The sequence below is a fragment of the Martes martes genome (assembly GCF_963455335.1).
Source record: "Martes martes genome assembly, chromosome: 2".
Taxonomy (NCBI): Eukaryota; Metazoa; Chordata; class Mammalia; order Carnivora; family Mustelidae; genus Martes; species Martes martes.
Genome location: NC_137889.1, coordinates 89787417 through 89804251, shown reverse-complemented (window position 1 = coordinate 89804251; position 16835 = coordinate 89787417). Strand labels below are relative to the sequence as shown.

Genomic DNA, 16835 nt, shown 5'->3' with positions numbered 1-16835 from the left:
ATCAATTGGATGAGATATACTAGTAAGAGTCCAAAACTGATAAGGGATTAATACTTAAACCATATAACAAGGAGCTTAATTTGTTGATTGGCAAATCAACAAAAAAGGCCATGACCCAGTAGAAAAATAAACTATGAACAAAAACATAACGTGTTTCCCAGTAGATCAAAGTGTAAGATTTTAAAAGTTTGAACGGGCAACTTACCAAAAGGGAAACCCAAATGTTGAACAATTATGTGAGGGAATGTACAACCTTAGGAATTAGGAATCAGAGAAATGCAAAATAAAATGAAACCTTACTTTAAAACCATGCCATTAACAAAAACTAGGAAGCCAGACGGTAGGGATGCTGGTGAGGGTATGCATAAAACTGGTTATCTTATGCACGTTGTGGAATTGTAGACTGGTGCAGTCATTCCAGAGGGGAATCTGACAGCTCTGAATAAAATTAAGTATTTATAGGGGCGCCTGGGTAGCTCAGTCGGTTAAATGTTCTACTCCTGATTTTGGCTCAGGTCATGATCTCAGGGTCCTGGGATCAAGCCCTGCACTGGGCTCTGCGCTCAGTGCAGAGTCTGCTTGAGATTCTCTCCCTCCTTCTCCCTCTGCCCCTCCCCCCTGCTCATGCACTCTCTCTTTGCAAAATAAATAAAATTTTTAAAAAATTAAATATTTGTAGACCTGGCATTCAACACTCCAACTCCTGTTCTATACCCGTGGAGGAACTCACGAAAAACCAACAAGGGTATTATGTTCAAAGTTTTCAAATAACAGAAATATTAGAATCAACTCTTCACTATAGAAAAGCATTAAGTAAAATGTGGTAGCTGCACAGTAGGAAATACTACACAATCCTCAGAATAACCTCCTAGAAGCACATTCAGCAGAAGAAGTCATGTGTCAATCATACTGTTCTTGGGACATAAAAAAACGAAAATGCCTTTTTCAAAGTCTAAGCCTTTACTAATAAGTCTCATGATACAAATTACCCAGCTGCTTCTACTTAGTAAACAGACCACTATCACATCTGTTATTATACCAAGTCTTTATTGAGAAGTAAAGTGCTCAATATTACACATTAATGAAGTTCTCAACTGTCGAGAGACTTGCGTATGTAACATCTTAATAACACAAATAGAGAGGGGAGGATGATAGGAGAGGGATGAGAAGGGAATGCTCCATGACTAAAAAGAGAAAAAAATATGTAACTTACAGGTGAAATGAGGAACAGTATAATAAGAAGTACATAAGAAGACTTTCTAGTGACCATAACTGACATATGGCACACGGTCGATGCACATGGATACCACATAATGGCTGCACTTCAAACTGAAGTTTGTTTACATGTGACAACACAGTACACGGACATACATACGTGCACTCAGTATCCCTGGAATGCAAACTTTAGTACCTAGTAATAAAGAACTTTGTGTAGCATATTTGAAAGAAAGCCAGGAGAAATCCTGTTAAAGAAACCCAATGTGTATCACTTCTCCGGAAGCTAGCTTTAAAAGGTTTGTTCGCTTATGTTTTCATTGAAGATTTGACTGATATATTCTACCCATTACGTGAACAACGTGCAAATTCAAAACAAGGCACTAAAACGTGGGCCTCTCTTCTCGTGTTCTCCGAGTCGGAGTTAACTCACCAACGTTGCATTCTCTCTTGCTTGTCCCATTAGCTCATGGGACAGTCACCTCATTCAACACTTTTGAAAAATAAGATCTTTATTTTTTATTGAGAAATAGATTTCTTCTCCATTAATTTGGTGAGAGATCCTCTCTTAATGGAGGAAAAAAAACCTGCTGCAAACTCAAACTTTGGCTGATACATTCTGTTAATGAAATTTTCAATACCAGAAACTCCTTTTGATTAAACTGAGCTCCATTTAGATGAAAAATTCTAGTTCTGAGATGCAGGATCAAGAGTACTTGAGTTCTAAGGGTGCCTGGGTGGCCCAGCTGGTTAAATGTCCAACTCTTGGTTTTGGCTCAGGTCATGATCTCAGGGTCAAGAGACTGAACCTTGTGTTGGGCTCTCTGCTGAGCTTGGAGCCTGCTTAAGGTTCTCTCTCTCCTTGTTGTTCTGCCCACCCCCCCACCCCCCCCCCCCATAAAAAAAAGAGCATTTGAGTTTTATATTCTCAAAACAGCATAAAACTCAAACTTTAGCTTTATAATATCTATGTATGCATTTCAAAACTCCTTTAAATTTTTGTGTAAAATGAACATATCTGCTGAGCTAAAGCCTTCAGTACATACTTAAAACATTTAGTAAGTTGGTCTTCCCAGATTAGTTACAACATTAAAATCAGCTGCAAATAAGCTGGGCCACCTGGGAAGAGAATATATGGACAAACCTTCATATTAAACTAATTATTAGACTAAGTCAAACTTAGTGATTGGGCTCCTTCCAATTTTCCCACGTTATGGTTAGAGATGACATATTAACCCACAATCAATCACTTTTGGCTTCATGCAGTTCAGAGCAAAAATATTGTAAGTCAAACAGTTATTCCCACAGACATGAGATACAGTAACAAAAAAAATAGCACATTATTCAACATTTATCTTAACCATTCATACAAATTCTAGCATAATGACTACGTATCCATTCTCTGGTCTGGAGTTCTTTTCCAGCTCATCTTTTAGAAAAGTTTACCCCAGGAAGGTAGTTGAAATAAAAGGCTCCTTTCTTAAAAGAAAGCGATATATTACGTCCATGAGCTAAGCCTGAGTGGGAAGGAATGCCCCTACTTTCCCTCCACACACTGGGCAAAAATGCCAATACTGATTTCTGTGATTGGAAATAAAACTCCGAAGCCTTCCAACAGGTCTCTCCTCGCTTTAAAGGCTACTTCATTGTCAACTGGGAAGACTCACCCATGGGAGCAAGTAGGCGTACCACTCCATATACTTTACAAAGACTTTTTTTCTAGACTCAATATTTACACCTAGATTTCTTACATGAGGAAAAAAAATCTTCTTTGATCCATGGGCAAGATTTATCTAAAATAAATTAAAGTGCAAAAGCATTAACAGCTGGTCACAAAGACCAGCATCGCACGGTGGGCGGGACATGTAAATAGCGTGCTTGTTCCGCCAACACAAGACAGCCCTTTTCTCACCAATTAGGAGCACGTTCTAACACACGTCCTAGACGTGGATACTGGAACTCCCATTTGCACCTGCACCTTCTAATCCTTCTGCAGACTGGGAGGAAGAAGGGCGGGAGCTTCTGGGGCGAGGTGGACCATTCGGTCCCAGGGGTGTGCCTAAACCATGACTTATCTGGGAAGCGGCATCATCCGATTCCCAGCGTTCCAGCTCTTCCCGCACCAGCCGCTCCATCTGCTCCCTGTGGACCTCACTGTCACGACCCAGTCTTTCATCCTAATAAAGGAAAAAGAGACCACCACGTTGGGGGTAGGACGACACATACTTTTGTGCTTAGAAGTTGCCCTAGGAAAGTAAGGGGCCAAATTATCTTCTCGTTAAGTGACGCCGGCAATTTAGAGCATACATAGCAATTCCCTGAGCTATGGAATAACTTTTTTCCTTCATTCTACCATTCTGGGAAGGCAGAAGCCTCAGTGCTTGCAGTATTATGTAACAGCTCCAGATCATCATCCGATTGCCCTGATCTGCAGTTACACAAACATCTCAAAAAACATCTCAGATTCAAGGTTACAAGATAGGACTACCCTGGTATTTTACTGAATCAGTGTTTCTGTGTCACATGACCACTTACCTCTGCTACCCCATCCAGCAGCCTTCCCAACACTTCCCTTCTCTTCAGTTTGGCCCGCTCCATGATCTCCAGCTTCACGATCACGGCGTCTATCTTGGACACGATGCTGCCGATGGAGTGCTCCATGCGGTCCACTCGTCTCACCAGGCTGTGGGAAACCGCAGGGAAGCAGGTCAAAGCCACCTGTGCCCTTGGTTGCCTTTTCGGTCCAGCTGGCTTTTCAGATGGAAGTGCTAAGGTTTCTTTTCTTAAACAATATGATAATCTGAAACACATCCTAAGCAGTCTCAGACTTTAGCGATAAACTCATATATTGCTGACGGGAATGCTAACTGGCACAACTTTTCTACAAGTCAACACTGTATTAGAAGTCTTAAAAATATATGCTTAACTTTTATTTCAATGTTCCATTTTTGGGAAAATTTCTAAAGGAAATATGTATATGTGTGATTTTTTGGCTGTCAGCATACTCATTAGAGTTCTGCTTATTAATAGTGGTTCACTGAAAATGTTTACATTAGGGGCACCTGGGTGCCTCTGTGGGTTAAGTGTCTGCCTTGGAATCAGGTCATGATCCTGGGGTCCTGGGATTGAGCCCCGCATCAGGCTCTTTGTTCACTGGGGAGTTTGCTTCTCTCTCTCCCTCTGCCCCTCCCCCCTGCTTGTTCTTTCTCTCTTGCTCTCTCAAATAAATAAATAAAATCTTTTAAAAAAATGATCATAATTAACAGAGAATCATTCAAATATGTTATTATTCATCCATAAAATGGAATTCCAAGGAGACACCAGAAATTATATGGTGATGGAATATTTAATGAAATAGTAATGTTCACAATATATTAACTAAATAAAGTAGCTAGAAAACACTGCTCACTAATGATTTGAATAAAAAGTTATGTAAGTGCTTTAAAAACATAGAAATAGGAGACAACTTCTGGAATGATGCCATGGGGGCTCTATAGATACTCTCCCCAGAGAAACAACCATAGCTGTTGAAAATTATTTAAATTCTTTTTTCAAAATTCTGTATATCTTCTTAAGAGTATACAGCAAATGAAGAAGCATTTATCTAAGAAAACCCACTGGCTTTTAGTAAGAGGAGTGAGAGTCTATGACATGTGAGCTACAGTCTGCTCCCTCTCTTGTCTTCCCCAGCTCACTGTGACAGAAGTGTCACTCCAGTTGGGTTTGGCAATGGACACAGGGCCCCCACTCCCTTCAGCTCCCAGTGGGGGGCTATGGGATCTCCCAGGGAGGAGCGGGCTGCTGCATTTCTCCTCTCCAAATCCATGTTGCAGAGGATCTAATCTAAGGCAAGAGTGGCTGAGAGGAATGAGGTTCTCTTTCTCCACCCAACTGCCAATTGTCGGGTGGAGTTTCCATGCCAGGACAGGAAAGCTGAGAAGACTGAAGGCTGCCATCCTAGCCCAGTGGCTTATTCATGAAACAGGGGTATCACTTTGGGAAGCGGACCACTGTCCCTGCCCCTAGCTCTGAGGCTGTGGTACAGAGGTTTTGCCCGGGAGGAGAGTCAGGCCACAGAACACAGGGCTCCAAAGCTTCCTCCAAGAGAAATGGCTTTATGCGGAACAAAGTGCTAAGCCTAAGAGTGTTCCTCAAAATGGAGATTGTTAAGACGAGGTTGGTCACCTCATGAGATAAAAAGGTAAACTGTTTACCAGCTAGTTTATCAGAAAGAACCAGGGAAAGAGACAGCTAAGAAGACTGCTAAAGACTGGCTTCAGAAACTACCCCTGCAAAGGGGCCTGGATTGAATTGGGTCAGAGTGTGGAACAGCTTATATCCTGATGCATTACTGAAAACAGACCAACCAGCCAACAGTTAGCGGAAGCTAAGAGGTGGAAGTAGTATCAACAGAGGTGGAAAACTTCACAGAGAGATCGGGAAAGACAATGAGAGGAGCCCTGCTAAAAGCCCTGTCTTTTCAATCAAGAGGACTGTGTCTGGTCACGTGGTCACGACTGTGCCCTCTGAGAAGCAACATCAGAAGCTTCACAGTGTGGGGTTGGGGGGGAACAGACTTCATTAAAAAGCAAGCATGCAAACAGCAAATACAATAAGCCTGGGGGTAGGGGAGCAAAGAAAATTAGTATTCTAAACTGCTATAATATTTATTTACAATCCCCAGTTTTCAATTAAAAAAAAGACATGCAAAAAAAAAAAAAACCCAGAAAAAATGTGACCCGTACATATATATAAGAAAAAGGAGGCAACAGAAACTGCCTAGGAGGGGGCCCAGATAGATTTAGTACACAAAGAGCTCAAAGTAGCTATTATAAATATATTCAAAGAACTAAAGGAAATCAGGCTTAAAAACATAGACAGTATGATATCATTGTCTCATCAAATAGAGAATATCAACAAAGAGATGCAGATTATTTCAAGGAAACTAAGAGAAATTCTGGAGTTGAAAAGTACAATAAATGAAATGAAAAAGTCACTAAAGGGGTTTCAACGGCAGATTTGAGCTGGCAGAAGAAAGGATCAGCACTTCAAGACAGATGGACAGAAACTATGTAATCTGAAGAGCAGAGAGAAAAAAGAGTGAAGAAAGACGTGGGACAGCAGTACATACATAGGACAGGACTCCCAGAAGAAAGGAGAGAAAGCAGCAAAAAAATATTTGAGGACTCAGGACGCCTGGGTGACTCAGTTGGTTAAGCGGCTGCCTTTGGCTCAGGTCATGATCCCAGCATCCTGGGATCGAGTCCCACATCGGGCTCCTTGCTTGGCGGGGAGCCTGCTTCTCCCTCTGCCTCTGCTGCCACTCTGTCTGCCTGTGCTCACTCTCCCTCTCTCTCTCTCTCTCTCTGGCAAATAAATAAATAAAATCTTTTAAAAAAATTGAGGACATAATAGTTGAAAACTTCCTAAATTTGATAAAAATATTATATATCCCAGCAGCTTAATGAACTCTAACCAGGATAACTGCAAAGAGATCCACATCCAGACAGATCATGGTCAAAATACTGAAAGACAAAGACAGACAAAATCTTGCAAGCAGCAAGGAAAAGTGACCGATCACATACAAGGGAACCTCAGTAAAATTAAGTTATAGTCTCATCAGAAATAGTGGAGACAAGAAGAAAAGGAAGGGAAATAAAACTGTCCCTAGATAAAGAAAAACTGAGAGAATTCAAGCTAGTGGGCCTGCTTTATTTTTTATTTTTAAAGATTTTAAAGAGAGAGAGCGGGCACAGAAGCTGGGGGGAGGGGCAGAGGGGAAGGGAGAAGCAGACTCCCTCCTGAGCCAGGAGCCCAACACAGGGCTTGATCTGAGATCACTGAGATCATGATCTGAGCCAAAGGCAGAGGCCTAACCGACGAAGTCACCCAGGTGCCCCAGCAGGCCTGCTTTAGGAGAGATACTGAAGGAAGTTCTTCAGGCTGAAAGCAAGTGATCCAGATAATTAGAATCCACATGAAAACACAAAGAGCATGGGAACATGTTACTGTGTAACTGTAAAAGACAATATAGATGCATACTCCTTTTCCTTTTTTTTCTCCTTCACTGATTTCAAAAGGACTGTGCAAGACAATATATACACAATTGTATTGTTGGGCCTATAACACACAGAAATGTAATAAAATATTTGACAATACCAGGACAAAGGAGGTGGGTAAGATCAAAGTTGTACTGGAATACGAAATGACACCAGATGGTAACTTGAATCCACAGAAACAAATGAAGAGAACCAGAAATGGTAAGTATGAAAAAGAATATGCTGAACTCTATAAATATATACTTTCTCTTCTTGTCTCAGCTCTTTTAAGGGACATAAAATTATATGAAGTGGTAATTCTAAAAATGTGATACTGGATTTCTAACATATATAGATGAATGTGTATAATAATGGCACAAAAAGGGGAGGAGTTAACAGAGTTAAATAGGAATGATATTTCTATATCTCCTCAGATTAAGTTAATATAAATCTGAGGTAGATTCTGATAAATTGATTTGTGTATGTTAAGTTCTAGAGCAACCACTAAAAACATAACTGAAAAATGTAATGAAAAAAAAACTATTAAAGGAATTGAAATGTTACATTAGAAAATAGCCACTTCATGAAAAGAAAGCAATAAAGGAGAAAAAGAGGAACAAAAAAAAGACATTAGACCTATAGAAAATAAAAAATAAAATGGTAGATGTAAGTCCAGCCATATCAATGATAACATTAAATGTAAATGAAGTAAACATTCTAATCAAAAGGCAAAGACTATCAGACTGGATAAAAAGACCAGATCCAACTAAATGCTGTCTACAGGTGACACACTTGAGATTCAAAGATACAAACAGGTTGGAAATGAAAGAATGGAAAAAGATGTATCATGCAAAAAGCAACACTAAGAAAGCTGGAGTTGCTATAATAATATCAGACAAGAATGACTTTAAAACAAAAAAAAATCTTATTAGAGATAAAGTAGGACATTTTATAATGAAAAGAGGGTCAATCTATTAGGAAGATGTACCAATTGTAAACATATATACACCTAGCAGTAGAGTTCCAAAAAACACAAAGCTAAAGCTTACAGAAAAGAAGGAAGAGGCAATTTAATAATGACAGTTGGAGACTTTTTAAAAAGATTTTATTTATTGATTTGACAGAGAGAGAGAGCACAAGCAAGGGAAGCTGCATGCAGAGGGAGAGGGAGAAGCAGGTTTCCCGCTGAGCAAGGAGCCTGACGTGGGTCTCCATCCCAGGACCCTGGGATCATGACCTGAGCCAAAGGCAGACACTTAATGACTGAGCCACTCAGGAGCCCCAATATAGTTGGAGACATTAATAACCCACTTCCAAAAGTAGACAGAACAAACAGGCAGAACAACAGGAAGTAGGAGATTTGAGTAACACTATAAACCAACTAGACCTAATAAACACCTATAGAACACTCCACTTAACAACAGCAGAACATACATTCTTCTCAGGTGCACACGGAACATTCTTTAGGATATACCATGGGCCACAGCAATAAAAACATAAAAAAAAAATAAACACATAGAGATACAAACATCAAAATGTTAACTGGCATTTTGGTTTAGTGGGAATAGGAGAGATTTTAATGTTTTCTTTTGTTTTTCTTTATTTGCTAGTTTTCCTATAAGGAACTTTTTTAGTATGGAAAGGATCAAACTGAGAGGTAAGAGAAGCTGCTTGCTCTCCTTTGAACTCGTCAGCCCAAGTTCTGCCAATTCCTTAATACTTACACTTGAAACTCTTCATAAGAAACCCCACTGGAAATGCTTCCCCTCCTTCTGGAGCTATGCCCACTGTCTTCATCATCATCCTCCTCAGAGTCATCCAGGCTTCGTGGGAAACTTCGGCTGCTCATGGGACGTGGTAAAGAGCTGTGATCCAGATCCAGGTCCTCCTGAAGAACAAGGGTCACTGAGTGAGGAGTGATAACAGCGAGTGCCCACAGAGCTTCACTGTGGGCTTAAGCAAATGGCAAATGGGCATGTACCATTTAGTACCAGACTGTGATTCCCACTCTGCTAAATTTCATGGACTGGCCAATTTTCAAAACAGATTTTTAATGACCAGCATGGAACTGCTAACTTGTTTGGACAAGAAAGAACATTAAAAAACATAACAACAACAAAAGTAAATGAAGAAATATATTATCCCCTTTTCATAAAAGAGAACACATTTAATAGCTACAAAGTAGGGACGATATAATCTTAGAATAAAAGTTTTAACTAAATACAGCCTGGTGAAAGATGATTTTACTCACTGTCCTGTTCACATTTCACTATACCTGGTAAAGTTTCCCACCTACTGACACTGTTCTGTGGAGCAGTTTGGAAACTGCTGTTCAATACTATCTCCTTATAGAAAAGGGACATTTGCATAGAATATTATGCACCTATATTCTCTGTACCTCAATTACCATGGATGTTTTTGGTTTGTTTAGCCATTTATTTATTTTTTTTAAAAGATTTTATTTATTTGACGGAGAAAGATCACAGGTAGGCAGAGAGGGAGGCAGAGAGAGGGGGAAGCAGGCTCCTGGCTGAGCGGAGAGCCCGACGTGGGGCTCGATCCCAGGACCCTGAGATCATGACCGGAGCCGAAGGCAGAGGCTTAACCCACTGAGCCACCCAGGTGCCCCTGTTTAGCCACTTATTTTTAAAGTTAATGTTAAAAGCTTTTAATTAACCTTTCTGATTATAAAAGATCATTTCATGATAAGTACTCAATGGAAGGCAGCTGCTAGTTTTGTTTTATTATAAATGTTAATTTATAGAGCAACTAACTTTCTATCTCCTGAGCAATCTTGTTTTCCTCACTCTCATGGACACTGTGAAGTACATAACTCCTAGGTTTCCCTTTATAAGCTGATGACCAGAAAGCTCATTAGGGCCGGATTTGTAGCTCAGTCTTTAAAAAGTATATATGTATTTGCATTTTTAGCTTCATAGTCTAGTTTTAATTTTGCTTTTGTTTCACCTCATTTTTTTCATTTTGATTTTTTGCATTTATGCCAATCTACTATATTTTTACATATTATTACGTTATATATCCTTTTTGGAATATGCCGGGTACTACTACATAAACTGAGACAGAGAGACAGAGAAAGAGGCAGAGAGACAGAGACTCTCGGTAATCCGCCACTTAGCATGGTATCTGAAACACGGTGAGGGCTGAATCAAACCCAGCTCTAAACTAGACCCACCCTCTCTCTTTCCAAGTCGTCTCTCATCTGCTGATGTTCGTGTTCGGTCAGTTCTTGATCTCCATCTTGGTCATATTTTGTGAATATTGCCTCGATCTCTGCATCAGTATGGCCCTTCCTGAAATTATTGAGAGGTTACGAAGGAAATCATTCATGTACATGGTCCAACACAAACACAGAGACATGGTGCAGAAGAAGAAGAAACTGCTGAATCAGGGCCAGCCCTCCTTTGAGGATACGTTCCAGAAAGACACCTCCTTTGAAAAAAAGAGCATTTCCCTGAGTACTCAGGCCAGATAAATCTGTGTCACCAAGAACTTATGTTTATACAGGAATTTCCCAGGGCCTCAAAACATGTGATTCTCACCCTTTGAGATCTTGTCGAAGTTCATCAAAGTTTAACTTGCCTCCCCCTTGCCTCAGACTCTCAGAAATGTCATCCACAGTATTTTTTTTCAGTTTGAGTTTGACCAAGGCTTTATGGCAGCCCTGTTGAAAAGAAACGATGGGGTTTAGTTTATTCTCTTTTTTGCATGTGCTTTCCCATCCATTTACACTAGGAACTACTAGTGTAGATCTTGCTTTGCACAGACATGCAGGACTGTCAAAATGACCACGCAAGGCCGAACTGTGCAAGGGATGTTAATAATCAACAGGAAGAATTATGACTGCTCCGTGACCTTTGAAACATCTTATCGGGGCACCTGGCTGGCTCAGTCAGGAGAGCATGTGACTCCTGATTTCGAGGTCATGAGTCTAAGCCCCACGTTGGGCGTAGAGATTACTTAAATAAATAAACTTAAAAAAACCCAAAACTTTTTATTCAGAGCATTAAAAACTCCCTTGGCATTGGTTATAAATTTATAGGGAAATTAAAAAAAAAACCTGTAAAGTGAATATTTATTTAGTACACTGAAATTTAAAGCACTAGAAACATTAAAAATTAAAATGTCTTATTTCTTTGTAACAATTTTACCCAGAGTAGTTTGCATAGTGCTTCCCTTCTTCCTTTGTCACCGGAATTGCAGGAAGCCTCTTTTCTGTCTTGAGGAGCTTTGATAATCCTTTCTTAATATGGATCAGCTCCCAACATTTTATCCTTTGCCCTTTCAATGTCGCAAAATATCTCCAGAGTTCCTTGAATGTGACGTTGTTTGCCAGCATCACTTCCTCAGAGACACTGTCGGAACGTTCCATCACAACCACTACCCTCATTTACATTGATAAATTTGCCCTCACTAGGTTCTTTGACTGCATATCAGTTTTTCTACAGATATTCAAGATCTTGAAGGGTAGCAGTGTCAACATTCCCATAGCTCCCTAATTCTAGAACTCTCTTACATTTGTTTTGAACACTTTCAGTGTTACCAGTCTTGGTTTCTTTGCTCTGCTTTCCTCTTTGCTGGCCCATTCTCCCTTTCAGATACCCACTTTTGTAAAACATCACATGGGGGTGTCTTACAGGGAGAGAGAAAGAGAGAAGCAACACAAGTACATGTTTTGTGCCTGCACTGAAAGGCAGGTGCTCCTTGACCCAGCCTAGGCTTTGTAAGAAGGGATGTTATCGCTCACTGATTATGATACACATCTGTTATTTATATAATGATTTGTAGACTGAAGAGCTAGCTGTGAAGTTTATGTTATGCCAGTACAGTTAATATACTGTGATAACTGAAATGTTCTGTGAAAATTGGAAGTTTGCACTTTATAGCATTATTCACAGTCAAGACACTGTGGCAACTGAAATGGGGAACTGTGTGGAGAGGCTGGCCACATTTAACATGAAATAACTGAAACCTGTGCATCTCAGAACCAAAGTGCAAAGTAAGGACTGCTTGTATACACCTTGGAGATTTGCTCAGATGTAATAAACTGTTTTTGCAAAAATCAGGATAACCCAAATTTTAGGTCCCATCCAAGGGTTGTTTTGTTTTGTTTTATTTTTTGTGATCTGAAAAGATTTTCATGGTATTTATTTATTTATTTGTTTAGTCTGTGTTCTTTCTTTTTTTTTTTTAATTAATTTTGTTTTTTTCCAGTGTTCCAAAATTCATTGTTGAAACAAGGAGTTTTGTTTAAGAACTGGAAGTTCTCTGTTCCAACATGATTCACAGACAACACAGTCTTAGGATCTGAACCAACAGAAAAAGATCACACAGTCGAGGAGCCACTGGTCTCTTAGCAAAATGATGTTAGGGAACAAGCTGTGTGCTTTAGATGTAGTTATTTGTTGTTGCTTAAGTTTTATACTTTAAACCAAATAAAGAAATCACATTGAGAAGAACAAAGCTACCCAAGTTTCCTGTCCTGCCCTTCCATTTATTTAACAACTTCCCGAGAAGGTGCGTAAGTGAAAGTTCTCAGGCCCTTACTCTGTGGCCTTTTTCCTTTGATTATTTTAAAACTTCCCTGGAAGGTCAAGGATCAAGGGTGAACGACAAAATATTCTCTTCTAAAACTTTTCTTCTTTTTTAAAATTGCATGTGAGAAAGAAAAAGTAGACAGGTCTTTAGGTTCTTCCCTTCCAGTTTATTCTGAACTCTGGACCTGCCCATGACAGCCTACCAGAGGTGTCCTCAAAACAATAAAGGTAAAACCAGCAGCTCAGCTCTTCAGAGTCGAAAGAGATTGTTGAGATTTTAATTCTAGGGCAAGAGACTGTTGAGAATTTAATTCTAAGGCAATAAAGGATGCCCAGAATTTAAGTCCAAGCTAGCAGCATACCCATCTCTAGCTCCAAGACAGAGAACATTTAAATTATTGATGACACGTAGCAATCTACTCTTTACTTTAAACCCTTACAATGGATCAACTTTGATGTGGAAATCTGGCTGAAACAATGCTCATTTTATGTAGAAAATAAAACAGTTCTGAGAATTAGGGCTTGTCATACCTTTCTGATAAGATCTGAGAGTTCCATTTCAGCTTTCTGCTGGGCCAAATCAGATTTAACTTCAGAGTAAGTATCATTGATGATAGCCAAAAACATATTCTGTTTGTAAATCAAAGGAAAGTTGAGATTAAAGAAGAAACTAAATATACTTTCTAAACATCAATCCAAAATTTGACATATGCATTTTTGTTTTTTTTTTCTTTTTAACAATCTGATTTCTTAAGAAGACATAAATTAATAATTTTGCTACTATACACTTTGGGAAAATTATTTTTTTCACTAAGTCATGCCGAAGGAAAATGTAGTGTATATTCTTATTTACAAATAAGAAGATATAAAATATATAAATATATTGTGATATATTTTGCAAAAAGAGACAAGAATGAAATACAACAAAATACTGATGTATTTACCTATGGATGGTGGAATTATTTTATTATTTTTGCTTGTCTATGTTCTCTACACTTTTTTCATCTGACAGAAATTATTAGAAATGTAGAACTCTACATAGCTCTTCAAATTTCAACAGTCAATAGAGACAAGTGGATTCAATGCTTCTTCCAAATATTGTTATATATTATTTGAGATTTACAGAGCGTATTTTGAAGAGTTAAAAAGATCTCTGCAAATGGGAATACAGTAGGCTTCATAGAAGATAGTCAAGAGAAGCTCAGTGAAAAAGACAGACTTTGGAGTCAAGCACACTTGGGTTTCAGTATTAGCCCTGCCAAGACTGTATTGTTTAAATGTTCAAATATTTAAAACTTATTTGTTCTTACATTAATAAAATGGAAGAAATAATAGTTCTTCCACTACAGATCTGTTGTAAGAATTAATTAAATAATATATGTCAAGTGCCTAGGACAGGGCCTGACACATAATAAGTGCTACATAATTTATAGCTGTTATTATTCAGTAATGGTTAGTTCATTTTTCCTAACTTTCCCCTCCCCAAGATAATGGTTTATATTTCCAACATCTGTTTCCCCCAGTTTTTTTTTTTTGAAACACCACACCCAACCGATCAGTTCCTTCTTTAACACATTCTTTCTTTACTTTCCCTTTCGGTATATTGATATGGTTTGCGACTACAGTTATTTATTTATTTATTTTTTTAAGATTTTTATTTATTTGAGAGACAGACAGAGAGACAGAGAAAGCACAAGCAAGGAGGAGAGGGATGAGCAGGGAACCCGCCTGACACAAGGCTCCATCCCAGGACCCTGGGATCATGACCTAAGCCAAAGGCAGACACTTAACTGACTGAGCCTCCCAGGTGCCCCCAGAGTTATGTATTTGACTAGGTCTGTTGTCTCCACAAGTTTGTGGAATCTCCTTTAGGGCAGGGCTGGTCTCTTCTTTTCCTTACCACTGTACCCCCAGTACCTAGCACCCTGCCTGGAATACAGTGGCTCAGTAAATACTTATTAAATGGGGAATGAAAATGAACGAAAGAGAACTCTATTATTTTAATGTGCTACTAAATTGCTATGAAATAAGGAGGAATACTATTTAATATCCTGTAGCAGAAATGAGAATAAAATATAAAATGCACGTAAGTTCCTGGCTTAATGCTCAATTCCAAAGGCAGTCAGAGTAACATCTCCCATGTTCTCCCTCTCAACCCAGGCAATCAATGTTCTCTTTTAAAGTTTCCAAATGGCTGGTAGCTAACACCTGTAAATATCTTAGTTATAGGATTAAAGTGTGGGTCCTCTGAAGAGATTTAAAAAAATTAAAAGTGGCTGAGAAAGGCTATTGAGGATGTGGGGAGAGGAAGCTCCCCCTCCTTCTTTCCATTCTGTCTCAGAAGGTTTGCTTGATCATGTAATCAGAGGTCTTTTCCTAGTGAAGCTGGACTTTTGCCTCCGTTGGACCAGCTCACATCACAGTGGCTTCTTTCAAAGGCAGGGCAGCTCAGTCAGTTAAGCATCTGACTCTTAATTTTGGCTCAGGTCATGGTTTCAGAGTCATGAGATTGGGCTCTGTGTGGAGCCTGCTTGGAATTTTCTCTCCCTCTGCCCCTCCCCCACTCATGTGCATTCTTTCTCCCTCTCTCTCTCTACATTTATATATAAATATATAAAATCGTGAAATAAGTAAGTAAGTAAATAAATAAAATAATAAAAAAATAAAGTCTGGGCAATAAACTAACACCTTGCAGTCATCTCAGACAAATGGCCAACCCTGTACTTGGCTTGTCATTTCTTTAAAGAAAAGTTTGTATCGACAGTAGCATCCTCCTCTCTCTCTCCTTTTTTGTAATAGCACAAAAAAATTACTTTAGTATAAACACAGAAGCTAAAAGCTTCTTTTCATGTTTTATTGATGGATTTGATGAAATGACTAGTTTCAGGGCATTGTCTACCAGAAAACAACCTTCAGACAAGTCCACATTTGACCATTTTGAATTGCTACAGGTCCATCTCTCATGCGGCAGACGGACACACAAAGAAAACTTAGGCGACCTGCAGCTAACTAGAGGGTCTACGGTAGAGCTCTCAGTTCCTGGTTTTTGTTTTCTTAGTAGAGATTCAGGGATTCAGGAGCTCCAGAATCGAAAGTGCTACCAGTGTTAGAACTGAAAAAGGCTAACTGTTCCCTCTATGTTTCCCTTAACATATGACAGGAAAAAGAAACTGGAGAGCTTTCACTTTAAAACTAATGATACGGGGGTGCCTGGGTAGCTCAGTCAGTTGAGCATCTGACTCTGGGTTTCAGCTCAGGTCATGATCTCAGGGTCATGAGATGGAGCCCTGCGTCGGGCTCCGAGGTCGGCAAGGAGTCTGCTTGAGATTCTCTCTCTCGCCCTCTGCCTCTCCCCTTGCTCATGCGCTCTCCCCTCTCTCTAAAATAAATAAATAAATCCTTTAAAAAAACTCAATAAAACTAATGATACATACATATAAGATACAAATGGACTTATTTGACATTCCCGACTCTTTCCATCCTGCTAAAGTAGTTCTAATACTCAGTCTATAAATAGTGCTTAACCATATACATAACCACTAAATTCTTGGAACAACTTTGGGGATAGTACACTGAATTATTGAACTTCATACAAAGCATCTTATAAAATCTATTGAAAATGGAGACAATTTTGTTGTTTTCTTACGATGATGACTGATGTAAGGAAAGACTTAAGTATTTTTTTTTAAGATTTTACTTACTTATTTGACAGAGATCACAAGTAGGCAGAGAGGCAGGCAGAGAGAGCGGGGGAAGGAGGCTCCCCACGGAGCAGAGATCCTGAAGTGGGGCTCGATCCCAGGACCCTGGGACCATGACCTGAGCCAAAGGCAGAGGCTTTAACCCCCTGAGCCACCCAGGCACCCCAGGAAAGACTTAAGTGTTAGTGTTTAGATGAAAAATACCCACTGCCTAGATTAAGCTAACTTACTTGAATAATTTCTTGGTAGACAAATAAATGTGTAAATGCTAGGATGAAGAACAAAATGCCTCCTAAAAAATCTTAATTAACTTAGGGTCAAAGTGT

The 16835-nt window shown here is 39.3% G+C and overlaps 1 protein-coding gene across 1 annotated transcript in view; it reads right to left on the bottom strand.

The window, feature by feature from the left end:
* Nucleotides 1–1035: 1035 nt before the first annotated feature.
* Nucleotides 1036–16835, bottom strand: part of PKD2 (polycystin 2, transient receptor potential cation channel) — a 63883-nt gene continuing 48083 nt past the window's right edge. The window contains exons 10-15 of the mRNA XM_080797459.1: nt 13340–13438; nt 10814–10935; nt 10447–10564; nt 8978–9141; nt 3751–3898; nt 1036–3392 (exon numbers count right to left, since the gene is read on the bottom strand). Of these exons, the coding sequence (XP_080653585.1) occupies nt 3156–3392; nt 3751–3898; nt 8978–9141; nt 10447–10564; nt 10814–10935; nt 13340–13438 (888 nt within the window). The 3' untranslated portion in view covers nt 1036–3155. The remainder of the gene's footprint in view (nt 3393–3750; nt 3899–8977; nt 9142–10446; nt 10565–10813; nt 10936–13339; nt 13439–16835) is intronic.